General features: G+C 36.5%; 1 protein-coding gene, 1 long non-coding RNA gene and 2 other non-coding genes across 11 annotated transcripts; 3 read left to right on the forward strand and 1 right to left on the reverse strand.

The window, feature by feature from the left end:
• Nucleotides 1–195: 195 nt before the first annotated feature.
• LOC128317685 (uncharacterized) lies at nt 196–890 on the forward strand. Its single transcript, XR_008301236.1, has 3 exons — nt 196–234; nt 450–508; nt 763–890. It is a non-coding gene; the product is annotated as an uncharacterized LOC128317685 (long non-coding RNA).
• Nucleotides 891–1,032: 142 nt separating this feature from the next.
• Nucleotides 1,033–19,650, reverse strand: LOC113525117 (uncharacterized). Of its 8 annotated transcripts, none has more exons than XR_008301231.1 (11): nt 18,263–18,387; nt 12,908–13,058; nt 8,968–9,166; nt 8,656–8,775; nt 7,661–7,804; nt 7,556–7,574; nt 6,707–6,751; nt 6,520–6,607; nt 6,285–6,371; nt 5,455–5,502; nt 1,033–2,945 (listed from the first exon to the last, which is right to left on the reverse strand). XR_008301231.1 is itself a non-coding variant. In XM_053231252.1 (9 exons), the coding sequence occupies exons 1-8, from the start codon at nt 18,635–18,637 to the stop codon at nt 15,284–15,286; spliced, it is 675 nt and encodes a 224-aa protein (XP_053087227.1). In that variant the 5' UTR covers nt 18,638–19,650; the 3' UTR covers nt 13,067–15,136; nt 15,247–15,283. The 8 variants fall into 8 exon arrangements, 1 of the variants encoding a protein (XP_053087227.1); XR_008301230.1 differs by lacking the exon at nt 18,263–18,387 and adding an exon at nt 14,498–15,136; XR_008301234.1 differs by lacking the exon at nt 18,263–18,387 and adding an exon at nt 14,498–15,130 and having other exon boundaries at nt 8,968–9,124.
• trnay-gua (transfer RNA tyrosine (anticodon GUA)) lies at nt 14,513–14,600 on the forward strand. The gene is given in 2 exon segments: nt 14,513–14,549; nt 14,565–14,600. It is a non-coding gene; the product is annotated as a tRNA-Tyr (tRNA).
• A 4,223-nt stretch (nt 19,651–23,873) lies between the features above and the next one.
• trnay-gua (transfer RNA tyrosine (anticodon GUA)) lies at nt 23,874–23,961 on the forward strand. The gene is given in 2 exon segments: nt 23,874–23,910; nt 23,926–23,961. It is a non-coding gene; the product is annotated as a tRNA-Tyr (tRNA).
• The last annotated feature ends 548 nt before the right edge of the window (nt 23,962–24,509 follow it).

The following is a 24,509-nucleotide window of genomic DNA, read 5'->3' on the forward strand; positions in this document are numbered from 1 at the left end:
TTTTTTTTCCATCCAGTCCAGCTTTTATATATATATATATATATATATATATATATATATATATATATGTGTGTGTGTGTGTGTGTGTGTGTGTGTCGGAGTTTAAATAATGTTAGTTAAATTCATGCATAAATTGGGAAAACTCGCCATTGGTTGCGCTGCTTCTATTCACGGTCACTATATTAGTGGGCGGTGCCACGTAATCAGCAGCAGGTTCCCGATGACTCGCTGCTGGTAAGCTGCAATGATGATCGCTCTGTCTTATTAACTAAGTTTGAATTGTTTTCAAGGGCAAAGCTGAACTTTTATATGACACACAAGTTTACTAGTTCTGTCTGTCAGCTCCTAGTCCTGTTAGTAGAATCAAATGTGTTATTTGTGATGATAAAACGAGGTGTGTGTGTATTGGCCTGCTTGTAAACACTGAAACTCTGTTTATTTCATTTAAGACTGTCATGCATCATCAATGATCAGCAATCTAATCAGCATATGGTCGTGTTTATGCCAGGTATGTGTTTTATTCGGTTTTTGTCGTGTTGTGTGTGTAAATCGCTAGCCGCTAGCATGAGCACACGTGCTGCACACTCGCACGTGCTCAACTGTGTGTTGCGTTTTCCTTTCTGTCTTTCTTCTATGCAAAAATATGTAAAATATCGGTCACTTGCGTTTATAGATTCACTACATTAATCTGATTTAATGAGAATTGTGAAAAAAAGATACTGTTTTATATTTTTGTCCACTATATGTTCACGGTCACTTCAGGAAAACATAATCTGCAGCAGTTTGACGATGACTCGCTGCTGACTGTCCTGCATCATCAATGATCAGCAATCTAATCAACATATGGTCCTGTTTATCCCAGGACAATAAAAACAAGCCTTGAGTGACCATCCACCCTACTCACAGTGTTCATCATTCCACCATCACAAACACAGTCACACACACATTATATATATATATATATATATATACATACACACACACACATATAAACTCGATAGAGAACCCAATTAAACAAATTACACAAAAACATTATAGATTTTACATTTATTTATTGAGATGTTGGACGGCTTCCTGACATGAACTGCTCTTTTTAGATCCTTCTGAAACATTGCTATTGGGTTAAGTTCTGGACTTTGACTTGGCCATTCCAAAATGTTATATTTCTTCTTCTTCTGCTTACAGTTAGTTACAGTTAAGCTTCAGTTCACCTCCTGATACCCCGACATTCTCCTGTAGAATCTGCTGCTACAATCCAGAATTCACAGGTCCATCAATAACGGCAAGCCGTCCTGGACAGTAAAAGAATAAACCTGTGATTTGCAGCTACATTACTGTCAGAGCTGCTGTTACAGAAAATTAATCAACACCTTCTGACCAATCACAATCCAGAACTCAACAGCGCTGTGGTATAAAAAGAAAGAAATGTTTCTTATTCAGATTGTCTAATTCTACAATATCAGCTGCATCTATATCACTAAAAGAATACTGCACGTTCACCCAGAAAATAAAGTTCTCCCTATCAGGTTTTATATAAAAAGAAAGGCACTCAGCAAGGTCAAAAATTATAGCTTTATAGACATTTAGATCCCTAATGAGGCGACGGTGTTCAAGAAGAGTTCTGAGATGATAAAACAGTACTGCATGTGTACAAATTAATGCCTTAAATCAGGGGTGTCAAAGCCATTTTACATAACGGGCCACATTACAGTTAGTCCAGTCGGCCAGAAAATAATAATAATAATAATAATCTTTAAAAAAGGCCTCAGGGCACTTTACATAAGAGTATATAAACATGCATAAAAAAAAGTTAATAAAATACAATTCAATTATTAATAACAATAATAGTAATAACAATAACAAGCAAACAAACAAAAAGTGATCAGTTAAAAGCAATCCTAAAGAAATGAGATTTAAGAGAAGATTTAAATGTACTAAGAGACTGGGCTTCTCTAAGATCAGATGGTAGTGAGTTCCACAGTTTAGGAGTGTAAGAAGAAAAGGCCTCATCACCCAGAGTACGCAATCGAGTCTGAGGGACAGTTAAAAGACCAGAGTTGGAGGAGCAGAGATCACGTTTTGGGGAGTAACAAGTTAAAAGCTCGGTCAAATACTGAGGAGCCAAAGCATGCAACGCCTTGTATGTCAGCATAAGAATTTTAAAATCTAACACGAAACCGAAAAAGTTGTTTATTGACCGATAACACAGCAAGAAGTTATCTTAAAAGTATTTATCATAATTTAGCTGAAAACTCTGGTGTGTACCTACTGCAATTCATTACAAAGAAATAAAAATTTCCAGATTATGGTTTCTACATTCATTTGCAGGGTTGAATTGCAACCTCTGTCAGGCCCGTCTTGTCCCACAGTTCGTATGTTTGACACCCCTGCTTTAATACTACATTCAGAGATTTCAAAATAACAGACAATAAAAAAAACAAATTATTACATTAGGATTTAACAGGAATCATAATTAACAGTTATTTGGTCCTGACAATGTTTTGTGCAACATTTTAATCTACAGTACCTGAATTTTTTTTTTAATAAAATGAAGTGGCAGACTGAGTTTAAATAAAATACAGTACCTGGGTTGTTTAAAAATACTTAGGTTTTATCTTCCCTTTCTTTGGCAAAATACATGTATACCATATATTTTACACCAGAATATTGCTACCAAGTATAAAAAATATGTGAAGTATAAAATTGTTATTGCTAAAATTGTTAATCTGCTGTTAAAAATGTGGCACTTTTGGCTAGAACTGTGTAATTCCAAGGTCTCCATTTGTCTATTTAACATTTTAGTGTGGATTTTAAAAAATTTTATGCAAAAGTGCAAAAGGACATATAAAGGTGCAATTGTAGAAAAGGCAGAAGCAGACAGGACGGAGGTTCTGAAGCCAAAGCGTCATCTTCACTTGCTCTTGGAGTGCTATGGATGCTCATCACTGAGGGACAAAACACAGTAAAGAAATAATTAATTAACATAATATAATTAACATTCTACTAATTATATAACTCTTCATAGGGCTGTCACAAATACACAATTATAATTACCTACTCAATTATAAAAAAATCCACAATGCAAATGTCATTTAATCAAATATTCGCCAAGTGACGTTGGCGATCAAGGTGGTGATAAAGTGCAGCAAAATTGGCTTTACAACAAACCGCAAGGAAGACCATTCAGCTTCAGGGCAGAAAACAACATGCAAGAGGTGTACAAATATATAATTACTTTCAGTTAACCAGCGTTATATTACTTTTAAATGGCTGAAGCTGGAATGCGACACCCTGCTCTATGATAACGCTACATGCTATAGGCATGTCACTGCCTGGCGTTCAGGCTGGTGGAGATGGTGTAATGGTGTGGGGAATGTTTTCTTGGCACACTTTGGGCCGTTAATACCAATCAATCATCGCTTGAATGCCACAGGCTATTTGAGTATTGTTGCTGACCGCGTGCATCCCTTCATGGCCACAATCTTCTAATGGCTACTTTTCCAGAGAGAAAAGTCGTCTCAAACTGGTTTCATGAACAGGACAGTGAGTTCAGTGTTCTTCAGTGGCCTTCCCAGTCACCAGATCTGAATCCAACAGAACACCTTTGGGGTGTGGTGGAACTGGAGAGTCACAGCATGAAAGTGCACCTGAAAAATCTGCAGGAATTGCGCGATGCAATCATATCAACATGGACCAGAATCTCAAAGGAATGTTTCCAAAATCTTGTGGAAGCCACGCCATGAAGGATTGAGGCTGTTTTGAGAGCAATGGGGGGCCAAACCCAGTATTAGTATAGTGTTCCTAATAAAGTGTTTGGTGTGTGTACAAGAGGAGGGGACATATATGAGGCCATAAACGAGATGCTCAGAAAGCAGAGGATAGAGTTGAAACATGTGGTGTCAGTTACCGCAGATGGCTCCCCTGCCATGGGAGAGAGAGAGAGTGAGAGAGAGAGAGGAGCTGTGGCAATGATGAAAGAGGACAACCTGAATCTTATAGCTTATTACTGCATCATTTATCTGACCGCTGTGCGCAATGTACAAAAGTAGCACAATGATGGAACTCATCGACTTTCTCAGGGTACTTCATCCCTTCATCAGTATCTCCTGTTCAGAGAATTCCTCAGAGAAGTTGAGTCACACGCAAATGACTTGCTACTGCACAACAATGAAAAATGGCTGAGTAAAGGAGTGTTGGATCACCGTTGGTCCGTTCAGAAGTACAAAGCAGCTTTCTTAGTGCAGTTTAAGAGTCAGAAAGCAACACAGTTTTCAATTTTACTGCAAGATGAGAGCAAAATGGATGATGATGCTTTTTGGTAGACATCATGTCACAGCTTAATGAACTCAAGTTCAAGCTAAAAGGCAAGAACAATTCAGTCAGTGATTTGACACCAGCTGTCCACTCCTTCCAGAGGAAACTGAAAAGGAAAATATTCAAAGAGAGTGTGAGCTTTTCCCAAAAGTGCAGGAACAGATTCAGAGATGTTACTTCTTGTGTTATCTTCATAGACTTGCTGACTGGGAACATCAGTAAATGGTTTGACAGCTTCAGTATTGGACTGCAGCTCCTCATGTTCATCAAGAATCCATTTCTTACCAGAGAATTTTCAAAAGAGGGGACACAGATCTTCAAGCGGGCTGATGCTGGATCTCTGCAGATAGCACTGATTGATCTGCAAGCAAATGTTGCACTAAAGGAGCATTTTGGAGTAAATGAACCTGCTACTTTCTGGCTACAAATTGTGCATGAGACTGTTTTCCCTGTTCCCCGGGTAGTTACTCTGTTCAGAAGATTCTGTCATTGCTCGTTATCTTTTATTCATCTTTAAAATAGTCAGTCATTTTTATGTTGTTTAAACGTAAAATACACATTGAAATGCTATGGAAATGTACACTAAGCAAACAACAATACCCCTGATTTAGCATAATAAATTGATGTATTTATTATAAATAGAAATGAATTGTAAACAACAAATAATATAATAAGTAAATAATAAATCATAAAATGTTAAATTATAATCAATTATAACATTAATTGTATACGTATTATATAATAATTAATATATATTATGTTCTATTATAATTCTACTTTATTATAGTTGCATTGTAAGATCTAAGGTTTTGTGTAAATTTTTTTTTTACGTGTTTTACAATGTGGGTTTCAGTCTTAAAAAAATCATTTTGAAGCGATATGAGTAGATTTAAAGGTCAAACAAGCAAACAAAAAAACAACCAAATGAACGATTAGATGTAGAGGCACATATGCAACCAAGTATGCAAGGAAACAGGCAAAAGTCAGTTAGTGTAGATTCTGTTCAACGGTCTTGTTGAAATTGTGGTTTTGAACAGAAAAGAGAAATATAAATAAAATATAAATGATGAGACAGAGTCTGCTCCAGTCTGAGGTGTTTAAGTCGGCATGTGGATAAAAAGAAGATGGTGAAGCTCTTACTTAAGTGTCAGCGCTGCTTCCTGCTTCCTCAGTGGGATGCTGTTTGACCTAACACACACACACACACACACACACACACCTGAAAACTTCAGTCATTAAGAAACACACAAGTTATTTTTTTTTCCTGTTTGAAATGTAAAAAATTAAATATTGATGAAAACATTTTTTGAAATAAATAAGGAGTTATGTATTTAATTATGTCTAGAATATTCAAAACAGCAGCTGATCGAGAAAAACAGCAAACTTTTTTTTAAAATTTTTTTTACTTTAAATGAAATTCAATTTCAACACAATTTAAATTGAAATTTACTTTAAACACTTATATGGAAAGTTGGTATGTCAAAAAAGAATAATAATTTACTCTAATGAAGCCTCATAAGGCTGATTTCACATTCAGTATTTTTTCCTTAACAGTCAGCATGTTTTATATGTAATCCTCTGGAAAGCAGTCACAAGGTGGGAAGTGTGCAGAGCTGCCAACAACAACGCTAACAAACAATTAGCTTTAAATAATGTTACATTAAACATTAGATAACATTTAAAAAAATTATTTGATCAAAATATATTAAACAAAAACATCAGAATTTTATGTCGCCCAAATTGGAACAAGAAATACATTATTATTATTATTATTATTATTATAAAGTACAACCTACAAACTGAAAGATTTTAAAATGGCGACACAAAAACAAACAAAAAAACTTTTTTCTTATTGGCACAAAAGGTTCTCTAGCTGCTGCTTTTTCTGGGAGAAATAAATAAAGAAATAAAGCAGCACATGTGAAAGCAGCTGTAGTGTGTAAATATCCTGCAGTTAGAGTTTCACTCACCGGTTCTCCTCATCTGCTCATTGCCTGCGGCCATGCTCAGATCTCCTCCAGTCTCCACGCACCAATCTCTGCCACCAATCTCTCCACCTATCCACCCATTATCAGAATGAAGAGCAGAATTATTTATTCATCACCAACTAAACCCATCCGTCTAATGTTAACATCATCAGACAGCAGATTAAAGCATTTCAGCTTCCCTCATTTAGCTGCGTCTTCGGGGGTGATGCAGATTTACCTTGGCTGTTTGCAGCACCAGACCAGGAGTCCAAGCAGGACTCCAATCAGAATGATGGAGATGATGATGATGATGATGATGCTATGAGCTTTTAAAACCAAAAGAAAAAAATGAAATAAATCTCCAGTAAATCCTAGTTATTATTTCATCTCAAATACCAAAAAGAAACATTACAGAAAGTACTCACATTGCTGTGCAGTAATGGGAGCTGGTGAGCTGGTGTCATTATTCACTTCAGGAAGGAAGCAAAACACTGTTCATGTGTGGTCTTTGGTGCCAATCACACAAACATGCAAGTTTCTCCATAATTAATGGAGCTAATTAATGGAACACAGACTTTTCTCTGCACAAGCATCACTGTGAGAATATCATCAGCCAGCTGTTTTCTGATAACGTCACAGCTTTGATTTATACTTCTCTGAGCTTGTATCTGTGAGCATGTTAAAGAGTTCTGCTCACAAAGCATGAAGCCTTTATACGGTTACGGAAAATATGTTTTTCAAACATTTTTGTTTTTAATATACTTCGAGTGCATAAATCCACTTAAAATTTAAACACAATGTCTCTTGACATTATGCAGAAATGTGTGACATCTGTAATAAAGCAAACCTTGTGAAAATCTGTTGAACGTAAATGGAGTTTAAGACCTTCATCTCTCCATAGACCTGCACTCGATTAGCAGCACATGGAGGAAGCTAACAACAGTGTAAATCACAGGTTTATATTAATGCACGCATCAGTGTCAGTAGCATGACAAGCTGAGTTCTTTTTTTGTTTTTTTTTTTGTCTTATTAACTTCAAGAGAAAGAAAAAAGAGAGGCTGGTGAGGGAATGACTGTTTATAGCTGCTATAACGTAAGTGAGAACAGGAACTAACTTCACTTTCAACAACATTAAATGTAATTAGAAATATACGGCTGATGTGTAACTTTATTTGGCTCCTTTAGAGAACATGGAGCTTTAGTATTAAACTGAGCAGCACAGAGATGCTAACAGACTGACAAAACATACACACACACACACAGATAGTACCTACCTTGATAAAAGTGTTTCCACTGCAAAGGAAAGATTGTCATGATTAAATCAATCTCAAAAGAAGCAGAATTTTAATGCATATAGAGACATAAATAAAAATAAGAACCTCTTTACTCGATCCATGACAGGTCACATGATGCTGAAGCTTGATGCACTCAGAGACTGTAATATTTTCTCTGTTTGCATCAACAACCAGACGGTGCTTAGACTGATTTGCATGAAGTTGTCCATCTGATACAAATTCCCCAGTCTAAAAAAGAAGAGATAACCATATAACCCAATTTGATGGTTTTCGGTACACAACAGTATCTAATGTACTTCTGATGACGTCAGGACAGTTCTGCGATACAACAATATGCATCACAATATACAGTCCCCTCCGAAAGGCAATGGCAAAGCTTTTTCTTTTGTTTTTGCTACACAATGAAGAAATTTTGGGCTTGAATTCAAAAGATGAATATGAAATGATAGATTTTATTGGCTATGCCCACTGCTTGTGCAATGGCTCTGCTACAGCCAGCTTCAAAATAGCTTGCTTTTCTCCCATAGACAGCTCTCTGGTCTTCATGTTGGTTTATCTTTTTTAACAACAAATGCAGTTTTCACAGGCAAAACCCAGGGCTCAAACCAAGAGCAGATATTCAGAGCTATTAATTCTTTAAACTATCAATCTAACACGACACACCTGTCAGTCACATGTTCCAATATTTTTTATTAACTTGAAAATGGGTGGTTTCAAACAAATGCTGCCTAAGTTGCTGAACATATCTAGATGTAAATATCAGGAAATGAAAGCTGAAATTGTGATCCATCATCTCATATTCATCTTTTGATCTCAAACCCCAATACAGTACAATACAGTAGTGCTGCTTTTAAAAATAGTTCAATGTTTTCCTTTAATGTCTACTAAAAGAAATAAAAATTTTAAGAATTAATTAAAAAAAAAATCTATCATTTTTCTATTTAAATCATTAAAAAACTTGATGATTTTGAAGACGTTTGTTAAATCTGCTTCCAGATTTTTTGCAGCGTTTGGAACTGTTATATTTTAAAACATGACGATTGATCAGGAATTTGAAGAAGCTTTTAATTTGGCCTCACCTCATTGTACCATGCCTGCTCACAGTCCTCGTCATGGAGTAAGGCAGATGGTATATCAGCTGACACTTGGTAGGTGTAACCATCTCCAGTAGAAATGTTTTTGCAGGACAAGGTGATGTTCTTCTCCATGGCAGGAGTCCGAAAATAAAATTTATAGAAACACTATAAATTATATAAGAATTTACTCAGATTTATCCAATAATGGCTTTAACATTAAGAAGTGTCCATATGTAAGAGTGTGCGCTTATATTAATTCCATGTCAGAGAGAGAGAGAGAGAGAGACCCCTATTAAATACACCTTATCCACCTACCACAACACCACCCACAAGAAGCAACTGAGAGCAGAGGAGAAAGAACAACATTGTCATTCTCTGTGAGGTGAAAGGAAAACACCTCGACCAGAGAAGGCTGTTTCCAGTGATGGTGGTGAAGAAGCTCTGGTGTCCCACCTCACGCTCTCCTGTGAACCTGCCAAGAGAGGTTGTGTTGAGCCCGCCCTCAAACATCACCCTGCACACAGGAACAAACAACCTGTTGCTAAAGTTCTGATTAACTTATGGGAATGTTATCTTCATTTTTACTAACAAATATAGAGCAAAATAAGATCAACTATTTCATGGTGATGCCACAACTGCCTCTTTCAGACCACAGTCACATAGTTATTAATTTAAATAAATCAGCCAGTCTGCTACCATGTTCAGATCTGAAGTCCAAACTGTATTCCCTCCATACCAAATTTTTTTTTTTTTTTTGGAGAAAAGACAGTCCTGCCCAATATGAAGCTGAGCTCCACTGCACTCGTGGCCAGAACATGTTAGACACATTTCTATGCACTAAATATGGAGAAGAGAAAAGAGAAAAAAAAAAAACCTTACAGATTCAAAAGAGAAATGGCTGGATTGACAAAGAATGCCAAATTTCAAGAAAAGAACTATGATTACTATCAAACAAAAAAAAAACAGAGTTTCTCAAATCAACAGACACAAACCACTTACCAACAGAGCCTTATGAAATACAAGTCCTTACAAAGAAGGAACAGAGCTCATGACAGGAAAGCTCAATAAGATCGAAGAAACAGTCAGTCAGAATTCAATCTGGGAATTAGGGGACATTTTAATTAACTCCAAAAAGAAAACCATATTCCCATTCATGACCCAAACATCTGGAATGAGCCAAACCAGAGCCGAATACATTTGACCTCCAAACTACAAAACCCGTTATATACTATAAAGGATTACACCATTTGGACTCCCCACGATTTTTAAATGAATTGATTGAAAAGATCCAATCACTCAAACGTCTTGTGGCTCATATGGAATAAACAATGAGATGCTGAAACATAGCAGTCCCAAACTGAGAGATGCCATTGTCAATTTATTCAATTTATTATTAAAAACAGGACACTTTACTAATCCAGCATCCAGCCGTACAGATGCTCATAGCTAAAGCACACAGAGCCTCCTACGCAATAAAATCCAAATTCAACCAAACACCAACACCCATTCAAATCTGGCTAAAGCTGTACCATTCAGTAATCACACCAATACTTCTATATGGAAGTGAAATATGGCCCCATTAATCAAAGACAAAAACTGGGACAACAATCCTGCTGAAAAATTCCTACTTCTGTATAATTCTGCTGAAAACTCACCGCAACTCACCCAACAAAACCTGCTCAGGATTTTCCCCCTCCATTTAAAAATAAAAAAATAAGCAGCAAAATTCTGGCTCCAGCTCAACCACTGTGACCCCCACGCTCTAAAGTACAGAGCACTTTGAGAGAGAGAGAGACAGACAGAGAGAGTGAGGGGAGAGAGAGAATGCGTTAGAGAGAGAATTCTGTAAAAAAATATCCTACAAGTACATCGGCACACAACAAACAACGCATGCAGGACAGAATTAGGAAAAAATCCACTAATTATAAAAATACAGAAACGGGCAATCGAATTCTGGAAACATCTCAAACTCAGTGACCCCCAATCACACCATTACAAAGCCCTGCAATAGCAAGAGTCCATCAGGGAAAACAGTCCCAAAACACAACTTCCTAACAGAATGCACAAAATACACAGACATCCGAGAGAAATTCTACCCCAAAACCAAACATCTGACCATCAGTCAGACAGTGAAACTCCTACTGTATATCAGCAGCACAAACGTCTCGGCCTGCCACAGTGACCTGCCTCGGGCTCGGGTCTCTTCTAACTCATCTGATCGCTCTTCTTTATTATTAGTAGTAGTAGTAATAGTAGTAAATTCCCTTTTATTCTGTAATATTAATCATTTTTTCCTTTCTATCTCAATTATTCTGTGTATAGTGCCTTTATGTTGTCCTTAATTTATGTACATTGGTTGCATAATTTTTTTAAAAATTTTATTTAATCTAATAGATAGATAGATAGATAGACAGACATAATGAGTGAGAGAGAGAGAGACAGAATGAGAGAGAGAGACAGAATGAGAGAGAGAGAGAGAGAGAGAGAGAGGATATTTAATGCGCTGCATGTTAAATGGCACTGAAGCTGTACACAGTTAGAAATTCCGCCGAAATCAATAAAGTCATGACTTCTAGCTCTATTGTTGAGACAATATGAAAATATAAACTTCAGAATACAGAAAGCACTACATGCGCTCTGTAAACATACATTATACTTTAAACTTTAATACATTAACGCTAGCAAGCTATATATCAAGTTATGCTAGCGTTTATCAAACATGACACTAAAACCATTTCACACACCGCAAGACTTAAACACTACTACAGACAAAAGGAGTAACATTTAAGCGAAATAAACTTACAGCTGAAGCTTTTCTTACGTGCACAAAAAAATGTATTTCATAGATATTGTGTGCCGGCGTGTCTTCCTGTTTTTGTCCCCTTCTCCTACTTCGTGACTTGAGGCGGCTGGTCGGTTTTACCGCCACCTACTGGACTGGAGTATAACTTCGCTCATCAGGATTTACATCATACTGTTATTTTATCTTCAATTTTTCTTATTTATATTCTCTTTACTAATCCAGTATCCCTTAAACTGTGAATACTGTTGTGCTAATCCTGTGTGATTGTCTCTGTAACAGTCTCTTTAGGTTAAGCTGCTCGATTCCTGTTTCTCTCAGACTACATTTTAATTTCTCCCTTTCTGTTTTACAGAGCCCTTCATAATGTCTGGGACATAATTTAAACAGCAGACAGAGTTTACTAGCACCAAAACCCTCCCCGAGATCAGGAAATGAAATGTTACACAGCTCCAGTATTCAGGCCTGTAAGCTCCTGTTTCAACTGGATCTACAATATAATCAAAAGAAAGCCAAGCTCCTTTCTTACTCATCTCAAACCGCTATATATTACTTTCTAGATGTTTCAGAAAGACTAACTCAGACATTTTTAACATTAAATAGTTCATTACCTTGAGGACAGATTATCCTCCTGTGTCTTCCTGAATCAAACTGCGCAGTTTGTTTTTGCTCTTCATTCCTACATCTGATACAGTTTTCCTCTTCAGCTTCATAATCCACAATGTAACACCACACACTGCTGCCATTTTGTCGGAGTTTTACAGCGACAGATTTTCAACAACAAAATAATGGCGTCAGAAACGGACACTTTCCTCTCTCTTAACAAGCTGGAAAGCCCCGCCTACAAGAACGAGTTCATGTCCAACTACAGGTCAGATTCAACATTCACGGGTTCGCTTGACACTGATAGCCACGCCTCCTTACTGAGCAACCACGCCCACTCATTGAGCAACCACGCCCCTTTGCAGTTTTCCGCCCCTTCATAAAGCGGAAATCGCCTCCCTGTGGTTAAGTTCAGATTGACGTAGAAATAAGCCTGGTGTGAATATGATCAAAGTAGACCGCGTGAATACGTATATAAAATTAATAATAGTTTTCTTCATGAATAGGTTAAAGGTATTAAAAAAACACATGCTGCAAGTTGAAAAAGCTACAAATTTCATTAAACAAATATACTACATGCTGTAACTCTGGCCCAGGTCAGTGGTGTTGCAGTGGTTAAGGTAGTGTACTAATGATATGGAAGGTTGTGAGTTTGAATCCCAGCACCACAAAAACATTTGGTCCTCACCCAAGACCCTTAACCCCATACTCAGTTGTATATTGTCTCAAATGTGACTTGCTTTAGAGAAAAGCATCACCCGAATAAATGTGGTAGAATGTAAACTAAAACTCATCTAATCTAATAATCACTAATCCCTGTCTTCCATATGTGTGTATATAAAAAGTACTCACCGGATTTTTTTCCTTCGAAAGTACTCCAAAGCAAAGCAGACAGCTGAGCAGGAGTTTATGGAGGTGACTGAGAGCTGATGCGCGCTTTACTCCAGTTGGAGGAAAGTTATTCCGGTTTCAGGGGACTGACTCAGATCCGAGAAAGGTGGAGCTAAACAGACACAAGTCACAGCCCAGGCTGTTTTACAAGTTTAAGGGAAAGAACTACATCTCCACACGGGTGACCAACCCCCTTAGTGGTGACCACGCCCTCTATGCAAATGAGAAGAAGTGCAGCGAGGACCAAGTGCTCTGTAACACTAACAACCTGTAGCTGATATCCTGTACAACACTCTCACAGCCTTTAGGTCACTTTGAAGCGATTTAAATGTAAATTTAAGGCATTATACTATAAAAGTAAATTTATACATTGATGTAGAAATAAGACTGATGTGAACATAATCGAAGGAGATCATGTGAATGCATTTAAATTAATAGCATTATTTAATAGATTAAAAAGTCAGAATTGTGAGCAAAGCCTAACAACAAACTCCAAAACTTGGTGGTGTAAAAAGGTCAGCACTTTAACTTCAGGTAACTTTAGCAGAAGAATGAGAATAAATCAATATTCACTCCTGTGAGATGAACTATAGATGCAGTGTTTCACCACAAGATGTCAGTAAAACATCATAAGATTTCAGTTTTTAATGAGGAATGGAAAAATACACCAGTACCAATAGCCAGTAGTGTAGCCAGGAATTAATTTCAGGGAAAGAATAAATAAAATTAGTTTCATCTGTACAGTTAAACTGATAAATGCGACAGCAGAAGCGGTGATGACCCACATTTGTTATTTTAATGATTTAAAGTGTACCATCAACCTATCGTTTCCATGATACAGTATATCCTACCTCTATGGCAATTCCACTGAAAATCATTCAGATGCTAAATGCTAATAATGATGCGATATTTTATCTTATAAAACCAGATTTGCACTTCTTTTTCTCATTTTATTTCTAGAAGGTTACATAATCGAAAAACGAAGAATAGGTAGAAATAGCTTTAATGTCTGGAACACTGAGAATTAAATTTACCACAGTAGAAAGTGGTGTGCGCATCTATATGAGATTTTACGGTAAACAAACTAACGCCTGTCCATTTAATTACATCATGGACACCAAAAAATGCCCACTTCATCATTAATTACTGTACTCAACATCTTTTTACTAGACTGTAGTTTTCGGTTTGCACAATTTGTTCAACTAAAACAATCAATTTTTATGTAAATTATTTTCAAAATGCTGTTACAAAAATTACAATAATTATTTATTTTTTGATAATGATTATTTAATTTACAATAACTAGATGAAATACATTATATATTAATGCTAAGTCTGTTTCATCTAGTTATTGTAATTTAATAAGAAAGTAATTAATAGTTGGTTAATTAATTAAGAGTGAAGCTTTTTTCCCCACCAGGTGCCTGATGGTTACCGTAAAACCTCATATACACGTACGTCAGGATTCTTCAGTAGGCTACACTAACTGAAGATGGTGTTCATGAGCCTTGTGTAATATTCTGTATGAACCTGCAGACTCAATCATCCTGACCTTTAAACATGAACTCCTTCGATAGCTCAGTTGGTAGAGCGGAGGACTGTAGGTGTGTAAGATGGTCATCCTTAGGTCGCTGGTTCGAATCCGGCTCGAAGGACTGCTTTTATTCTGGGAGCTGAAAGAGTGTTTAGTGGAAACCTTTAAGGGAAATATGCCGCACAAGGTGATTTCACAGTCTAGCTTAGGGGACTATAATGGAATACACACATACAGACACAGACACACACAAAGGGCAAAGCATTACAAAAGTGCAGAAGAATATATAGTGCTTTAAAATTCAGAAAAGAAACTAAAAAGTGTTTTTAAAAAAATCTTTGGCTTGGGGTTCTTTGGCTTGTGATGTTTTATCTTTAACTTTCTTTGGCAAAAATACATTGATGGCATATCAATAACAAGTAATACATAGGAAAATATATTTATACTTTTGTAGCAAAAATGTAAGTGACGTAAAAAATGATTTTCTCTGATTTGACATGATTAAAAAATTTGGCCTACAGAAAAATTACAGCTCTATAATTGCAAGGTCTTAGGATTTAGAAATGCTGAAGTGCAGAAACAGATAAAGTGCAGATTTGAAACGGCAGAAGTAGACACTGTAATCCTCACTCGCTCTCGGAGACTCCTCACTCATCACTGATGGACAAAACACAGTAAAGAAATAAGAATTAATTAAAGAATATCTACAATCTATACATTTATCCTTCTGATTATAGAATTATTTATTTATCCAAAACAACATCTACCCATCCATCTAGCACTGTTCATTTCCCTCAATCCTGTTTATCTACGTGCAGAAGTTAAGGGTAACTCATACTCTGTAGTGACGTTGTCTTTGAGTGCTTGAGCTTCTTCACCGTTCACACAGCCGTTAGCTCTCACATCACCAGGGTTCATGCTAATAAACAAACATTTTCCAGTTAGCTCCAATTTATCTTAGCATTTAGCATAATAAACTGATGTACTTGTTACAAGGTGAAATAAATTATAACCATCTTCATCATGATATGCAATTATGATTAATTCTTCATGAAATATTCATTCATTATATAATTAATATACACTCATTTCTATTATATTTATACATTATTGTAGTTACAGTGTTACTGTAAATAAATTGTGTTTTTAGCTGTTCACTGATGTTTGAGGGATTTGTTTATGCACAGCTCTCAAGATCCTGCTACAGCATTGCAATGGGGTTGAGGAGTTAAAGTTTTTTTTTTTAAATAAAGAAATAAAGCAGCACGTGTGAAAGCAGCTGTAGTGTGTAAATATTCTGCAGTTAGAGTTTCACTCACCGGCTCTCCTCATCTGCTCGTTGCCTGCGGCCATGCTCAGATCTCCTCCGGTCTCCACGCACCAATCTCTGACTCCATCTCTCCGCCTATCCACCCATTATCACAATGAAGAGCAGAATTATTTATTCATCACCAACTAAACCCATCCGTCTAATGTTAACATCATCAGACAGCAGATTAAAGCATTTCAGCTTCCCTCATTTAGCTGCGTCTTCGAGGGTGATGCAGATTTACCTTGGCTGTTTGCAGCACCAGACCAGGAGTCCAAGCAGAATGACGGGAATGACGACGGAGAAGATGATGAGCTTTTAAAACCAAAAGAAAAAAATGAAATAAATCTCCAGTAAATCCTAGTTAATATTTCATCTCAAATACCAAAAAGAAACATTACAGAAAGTACTCACATTGCTGTGCAGTAATGGGAGCTGGTGAGCTGGTGTCATTATTCACTTCAGGAAGGAAGCAAAACACTGTTAATGTTTGGTCTTTGGTGCCAATCACACATAAACATGCAAGTTTCTCCATAATTAATGGAGCTAATTAATGGAGCAAAGACTTTTCTCTGCACAAGCATCACTATGAGAATATCATCAGCCAGCTGTTTTCTGATAACGTCAAAGCTCTGATTTATACTTCTCTGAGCTTGTATCTGTGAGCATGTCAAAGAGTTCTGCTCACAAAGCATGAAGCCTTTATACGGTTATGGAAAATATGTTTTTCAAGCATTTTTGTTTTTAATATACTTCGAGTGCATAAATCCACTTAAAATTTAAACACAATGTCTCTTGACATTATGCAGAAATGTGTGACATCTGTAACAAAGCAAACCTTGTGAAAATCTGTTGAACGTAAATGGAGTTTAAGACCTTCATCTCTCCATAGACCTGCACTCGATTAGCAGCACATGGAGGAAGCTAACAACAGTGTAAATCACAGGTTTATATTAATGCACGCTTTCTAAAATGTTATCGTTACTATAGAAACAGCTAGTTGACAAGGACTTGTAAGATGGTCACTCTACATAAAATACTTTAAAAACATGTGTAATCGCTGACATGGAAGTTTTCTGTAAGGACTGATTTATGTTTGTTTATTCATATTCATGGAAGGAGTCTCCAGTGTCAGCGCTTTGTAACAGTCAGAGGTAAAGCTGTAACTAAGTTTCCCAACATCGTCAGGACAGAGGAGTTTACGCTTTGCGGTTTGTCAGTAGCATTTTTTTTTTCTTATTAACTTCAAGAGAAAGAAAAAAGAGAGGCTGGTGAGGGAACGTCTGTTTATAGCTGCTATAACGCAAGTGAGAACAGGAACTAACTTCACTTTCAACAACATTAAATGTAATTAGAAATATACGGCTGATGTGTAACTTTATTTGGCTCCTTTAGAGAACATGGAGCTTTAGAGATTAAACTGAGCAGCACAGAGATGCTAACAGACTGACAAAACACACACACACACACACACACACACACACAGATAGTACCTACCTTGGTAAAAGTGTTTCCACTGCAAAAGAAAGATTGTCATGATTAAATCAGTGTCAAAAGAAATAGAATTTTAATGCATATAAAGACATAAATAAAAATAAGAACCTCTTTACTCGATCCATGACAGGTCACATGATGCTGAAGCTTGATGCACTCAGAGACTGTAATATTTTCTCTGTTTGCATCAACAACCAGATGGTGCTTAGACTGATTTGCATGAAGTTGTCCATCTGATACAAATTCCCCAGTCTAAAAAAGAAGAGATAACCATATAACCCAATTTGATGGTTTTCGGCACAGAACCGTATCACAATATACAGTCCCCTCCGAAAGGCAATGGCAAGGCTTTTTCTTTTGTTTTTGCTACACAATGAAGAAATATTGGGTTTGAATTCAGAAGATGAGTATGAAATGATAGTCGGCATAGCCAATAAAATCTGGTCTTCATGTTGGTTTATCTTTTTTAACAACAAATGCAGTCTTCACAGACAAAACTCAGGGCTCAAACCAAGAGCAGATATTCAGAGCTATTAATTCTTTAAACTATCATTCTAACACAACACACCTGGGCAGCAATAAACACCGGTCAGTCACATGTTCCAATATTTTTTATTAACTTGAAAATGGGTGGTTTCAAACAAATGCTGCCTAAGTTGCTGAACATATCTAGATGTAAATATCAGGAAATGAAAGCTGAAATTGTCATCCATCATCTCATATTCATCTTTTGATCTCAAACCCCAATACAGTACAATACAGTAGTGCTGCTTTTAAAAATAGTTCAGTGATGTTTTTATTTAATGTCTACTAAAAGAAATTGAATTTTTGCAGATAGAATGTATCATTTTTCTATTTAAATCATTCACTGGAGATTTTTATTAAATCTGCTTCCAGATTTTTTATAGTATTTGGAACTGTTATATTTTAAAACATAACAATTGATCAGGAATTTGAAGAAGCTTTTAATTTGGCCTCACCTCATTGTACCATGCCTGCTCACAGTCCTCGTCATGGAGTAAGGCAGACAATATATCAGGTGACACTCGGTAGGTGTAACCATCTCCTGCAGAAATGTTTTTGCAGGACAAGGTGATGTTCTTCTCCATGACAATAGTCTGAAAATAAAATTTATAGAAGAACCATAAATTATAAAAGAATTTACTCTGATTTATCCAATAATGGCTTTAAGAAGTGTCCATATGTACGAGTGTGCACTTATATTAATTCCATGGCAGAGAGAGAGAGAGAGAGAGAGAGAGAGAGAGATACCTATTAAATACACCTTATCCACCTACCATAACACCACCAACAAGAAGCAACTGAGAGCAGAGGAGAAAGAACAGCACAGTCATTCTTTGTGACGCAAAAGGAAAACACCTCGACCAGAGAAGGTTGTTTACAGGGAGGGTGGTGAAGAAGCTCTGGTGTCCCACCTCACGCTCTCCTGTGAACCTGCCGAGATACTGATTAACTTATTAAAAATGAAGAGAACATTCCCTGGATTTTTTTTTTTTTTTTTGGCTAGATATCTTTTCTGCTCTTTCGGCTCACAGTAATACCTCAAAACACTTAATATAATTAATTCAGAGACAATACGAATCTGTGCACCAATGTCAAATGTGCAAACCATCAGTGGATCACCCATGAGCATCTGTACATATCTTCCCTCGTTCTGTTCTGCAATTAATATTCTAATGTATTTTTCATCAATGTTTTTTCCCCTCCCATTTAACGTAAATGGTATTTCTCGTAACACAGTTGGGTTGAAAATTCACAATATCATCATTAAAAATCACATGCTACAACATCCGGGAAATGTTCTCTTCTTCTTCTGGAGAAAAAAGCACTAACCCCGACTTTGCAAATATTGTATATAGTTTAGATATGATCATATGACTGGAATCAAACTACAGAGAATTATATATATACCATCCATAAAAAACCCTCATGTCAAAAGTGGCAGGGATTCAGGAGGAATTATTGTTTGGTTTAAATTATGACCTTTGGCATTACATTCTGCCAGTAAAAAAAAAAAAAGGGCAGGACACATATTTGGATAGAACTTAAGGATTTGTTCATTTGTTTTGATGACGATACTTACCCGTGTGCCATCTATACCCCTCCAGACGAGTCACCCTACTATAATGAGAACATATCCCCAACACTACAGTCAGAGATCATTCAGTTTCAGTCTCTAGGCTCAGTACTGTTAATGGACAATCTGAATGCAAGATTGGGGAAGGAACTGGAGTTCAGCTGGAGATAAATATATTAACAGTACACGTACATAAAAAAAAATTCCCTAAACCATGTCAGGACTATGACAATACAGTAAACAAAAAAGGAAAACTAATCCTGCAGCTCACTAAAACTGACTGGTTTGACAAAGAATGCCAAAGTTCAAGAACTATGATTACTATCAAATAAAAAAACATGGAGTTCCTCAAATCAACAAACAAATCCATTTACCAGTAGACTCTTAAAAAAATACAAGTCCTTACTAAGAAGGAACAGAGCTGAGCACATGACAGGAAAGCTCAATAAGATCGAAGAAACAGTCAGTCAGAATTCAATCTGGGAATTAGGGGACATTTTAATTAACTCCAAAAAGAAAACCATATTCCCATTCATGACCCAAACATCTGGAATGAGCCAAACCAGAGCCGAATACATTTGACCTCCAAACTACAAAACCCGTTATATACTATAAAGGATTACACCATTTGGACTCCCCACGATTTTTAAATGAATTGATTGTAAAGATCCAATCACTCAAACGTCTTGTGGCTCATATGGAATAAACAATGAGATGCTGAAACATAGCAGTCCCAAACTGAGAGATGCCATTGTCAATTTATTCAATTTATTATTAAAAACAGGACACTTTACTAATCCAGCATCCAGCCGTACAGATGCTCGTAGCTAAAGCATACAGAGCCTCCTACGCAATAAAATCCAAATTCAACCAAACACCAACACCCATTCAAATCTGGCTAAAGCTGTACCATTCAGTAATCACACCAATACTTCTATATGGAAGTGAAATATGGGGCTCAATAATCAAAGACAAAAACTGGGACAACAATCCTGCTGAAAAATTCCTCCTTCTGTATAATTCTGCTGAAAACTCACCGCAACTCACCCAACAAAACCTGCTCAGGATTTTCCCCCTCCATTTAAAAATAAAAAAATGAGCAGTAAAATTCTGGCTCCAGCTCAACCACTGTGACCCCCACGCTTTAAAGTACAGAGCACTTTGAGAGAGAGACAGACAGAGAGAGTGAGGGGAGAGAGAGAATGCGTTAGAGAGAGAATTCTGTAAAAAATATCCTACAAGTACATCGGCACACAACAAACAACGCATGCAGGACAGAATTAGGCAAATATCCACTAATTATAAAAATACAGAAACGGGCAATTGAATTCTGGAAACATCTCAAACTCAGTGACCCCCAATCACACCATTACAAAGCCCTGCAATAGCAAGAGTCCATCAGGGAAAACAGTCCCCTCTCTCAGCTGGTCCGAGGCTTTAGCCCTGAAGGATCACCAACACCTACTAACCCCCATCACACTGACACTTTACACCAGAACAACAACGTCACACTAATCAGATCAGACCAAATTACAGTATCAATGAAACAAACACTACAATCACTTATTTGGAAACCCAAACACAACAACAGAGTAAAATGCAATGCTGTTTGGCCCTAAAAAGCCAGAACACCATGCAGACTATCTATACACAGTGACAGATAAAACACTCAGAAGCACTTTGATAAGGTACAGACTCAGTGGACACGAGCGAGCGCTAGAAACAAGCAGATGCAGGAAAACATGGCTCTGACAGGAAGAAAGGTTGTGCCTACACTGCACCCAAAACACAACTTCCTAACAGAACGCACAAAATACACAGACATCTGAGAGAAATTCTAGCCCAAAACCAAACATTTGACCATCAGTCAGACAGTGAAAAGCTTCCCCTCCTACGAGGAGAAGATAAAGACTGCTGTATATTAGCAGCACAAATGTCTCGGCCTGCCACAGTGACCTGCCTCGGGCTCGGGTCTCTTCTAACTCATCTGATTGCTCTGCTTTATTATTATTAGTAGTAGTAGTAAATTCCCTTTTATTCTGTAATTTTAATCATTTTTTCCTTCTTTCTCAATTATTCTGTATATAGTGCCTTTATGTTGTCCTTAATTTATGTACATTGTTTGCATTATTTTTTTTTATTTGCCTCTGTACTCCACAGTTTTAAATTTGTACTCAAAATTAAAGTAAAGCACATTCTCAGAAATACTATTAAAAGAACCGTGTCTCCAATGACATGAAGCCACTTCCTGTGGTAATATGCACTCAGACAAAGTGAGTTTTCAAAGTTCTTTGCCTCACGGGAGTCGACTCTTTCGGCTCCTACGTCATTATACTGTCTCACAGACACACCCCACAATTCACACCAACCAACAGCTCAGAAAGAAAGAAAGAAAGAAAGAAAGAAAGAAAGTAAGTAAGTAAGTAAGTTTAGGAGGACCAGAGTTTACTAGCACCAACCTTTCTTACACATCTCAAAACGCAATATATTACTTTCTAGATGTTTCAGGAAGAGTAAGTCTGACATTTTTAACATAAAATAGTTCATTACCTTGAGGACAGATTATCCTCCTGTGTCTTCCTGAATCAAAGTTTAGTTTACTCTCCAAAATCAGTTAATCTATCAATGTAATTGAACCAGGAGACTATTTTGATTCATTATAAAATGGACATTTCAAATTGGTAGATGACAAAACCAACTGATATCAGTTCAGGGTGAGCTCCTCTATGCTCAGAATAACGATGAATTAATTCTACTGTAGAATTTTCAAGTAATTCTTCTTCAAACTCTTATTCTCTATACAGTAGAATTAATTGATCTTTATTGTGAGCATAGAGGAGCTCAAAGAACCTATATACAGTATAAACCTCCAGAGTGTTTCTGCATGAGGCTTCCTACAGTTTATCCTAGCAAGCACTGTTCATCAGGAATGTTCAGAAAAACGCATTTTTGCGGAGGTCGATTCTGTAGAAATGCGGATGGAAATAATTAGACCTAAATAAATAATAATAATAAATATAAATGATGTGCATGTGTGAGCTGTACAGATAGGGAATGTAAAGTGAAGAACTGACAGAAACACAGAGGAAAACTACACACACCTGACACATAATGTGGATTACATTTTTACATTTTTACACAAAAAAATTAGACATTCACGTAAAATGTTTAAAGTGACTCACATGTTTAGGCTACCAGTGTTAAAACCTAATATGTTCATAAAACTGATGTGATTATAATAAAAAAAAATCCACTAAAATTCCTAATTACTACTATTTTCCGTATGTATATAAAAGGCTGTACTCACGTTTTTGTTGTTGCTGATTGTTTGTTTGTTTTTGATTTTACCAAAAGTTCTCACCTGCAATCAGATGAAAAGGGTGGCTCCAGCTGGGGATTGGTTTCTTCTCGAGTCCCCTCATATAACGCGAGACATCATGCTGTCTAATCCTGTCCAATCACAGATCAGACTCAAGACTCAGGACTCAGTCACACCCCTGTCGGATCATTTTCCACAGGAAGACTTCCAGTTACACCAGAAAAATCTTATTTCTTATTTCTGAATATATCTATATGCGCCTCTGGACAGAATAAAGCAGTTCCTGAAGATAAAGAACTCAGTGAATAAATGAACTGATGATGGTGACAGGAGGTTGTATTTATTTAAGTTGTTTAAGCTGAACCTAAGTGATAATCAGCTACAGTACAGTTGTTAATTACTGTCTGATGAAAGTGTATAAAAAGTTTACTTATGTTTTCTTGTTAAAAAGTTTCAACTCTTAAGATGCAGCAGTCCAGTTAAAGCCACACTGTATAGCCTGCTTCTATGGCAATTCCTCTGAAAACCATTCAAACGCTAAATGCTAATAATGATGCAATATTTTATCTTATAAAACCAGATCCGCACTTCTTTTTCTCAATTTTTTCTAGAAGTTTACATAATCGAAAAAGGTGAGTATGTAGAAATAGCTTTAATGTCTGGAACACTGAGAAATAAGTTTACCACAGTAGAAAGCGGTGCGCGCATCTATATGTAATTTTACGGTAAACAAACTAACGCCTGACTATTTAATTACATCATAGACACCAAAAAATACCCACTTCATCATTAATTACTGTACTCAACATCTTTTTACTAGAATATAGTTTTCGGTTTGCACAACTTGTTCAACTAGAACAATCAATTTTTATGTAAATAATTTTCAAAATGCTGATACAAAAATTACAATAATTATTATTATTTTTTTAATAATAATTATTTAACTTACAATAACTAGATGAAATACGTTATGAGAAATTAATTAATAGTTAATTAATTAATTAAGAGTGAAGCTTTTTTTACACCAGGTGCCTGATAGTTACGTAAAACTTCATATACACGTACTTCAGGATTCTTCAGTAGGCTACATTAACTTCATTAACTGAAGTAATGTAATTGTGTAATATTCTGTATGAACCTGCAGACTCAATCATCCCGAATATAAACATAAACTCCTTCGATAGCTCAGTTGGTAGAGCGGAGGACTGTAGGTGTGTAAGATGGTCATCCTTAGGTCGCTGGTTCGAATCCGGCTCGAAGGACTGCTTTTATTCTGGGAGCTGAAAGAGTGTTTAGTGGAAACCTTTAAGAGGGTATGAGAAATATGGGACAGAAGGCACAACGTGATTTTCACGCTGACTTGTGTCTCAGATCTTAGGTGAATCTCACACACACACACACAAATATATTAGTGAGAGTGGAGAACTGAATCAAGTGAACAGAAAAAAAAAAGATCAGAAGCACTGAGACACGTGCACTTTTACTTTTCACTCCTTCTGCTCATGAGTTAAAGTTAAAGTTTGCTATTTTGGGGGCAGAAAGAAGACATTACGTTACACTATAGGGTTATGATTATTCACACTCAACCAATTCCCTTCCTTCTGTAAACACAGGCCCTCATCTGACTTAAAGTATAATTGTTTAATTGGACAGTTTCTTTCTTTCTTTCTTTCTTTCTTTCTTTATTTTTTTTGGCTTTGCTGCTATTTTGAAAAGTCTCTTGAAATGGAGGAAAGTGTTACGCCCCAGTCTAGGGTTTGGGATGATAATGTAATGAATATAAAATATAAATACATACATACATACATAC

Source organism: Pangasianodon hypophthalmus, chromosome 29, assembly GCF_027358585.1.
Source record: "Pangasianodon hypophthalmus isolate fPanHyp1 chromosome 29, fPanHyp1.pri, whole genome shotgun sequence".
Taxonomy (NCBI): Eukaryota; Metazoa; Chordata; class Actinopteri; order Siluriformes; family Pangasiidae; genus Pangasianodon; species Pangasianodon hypophthalmus.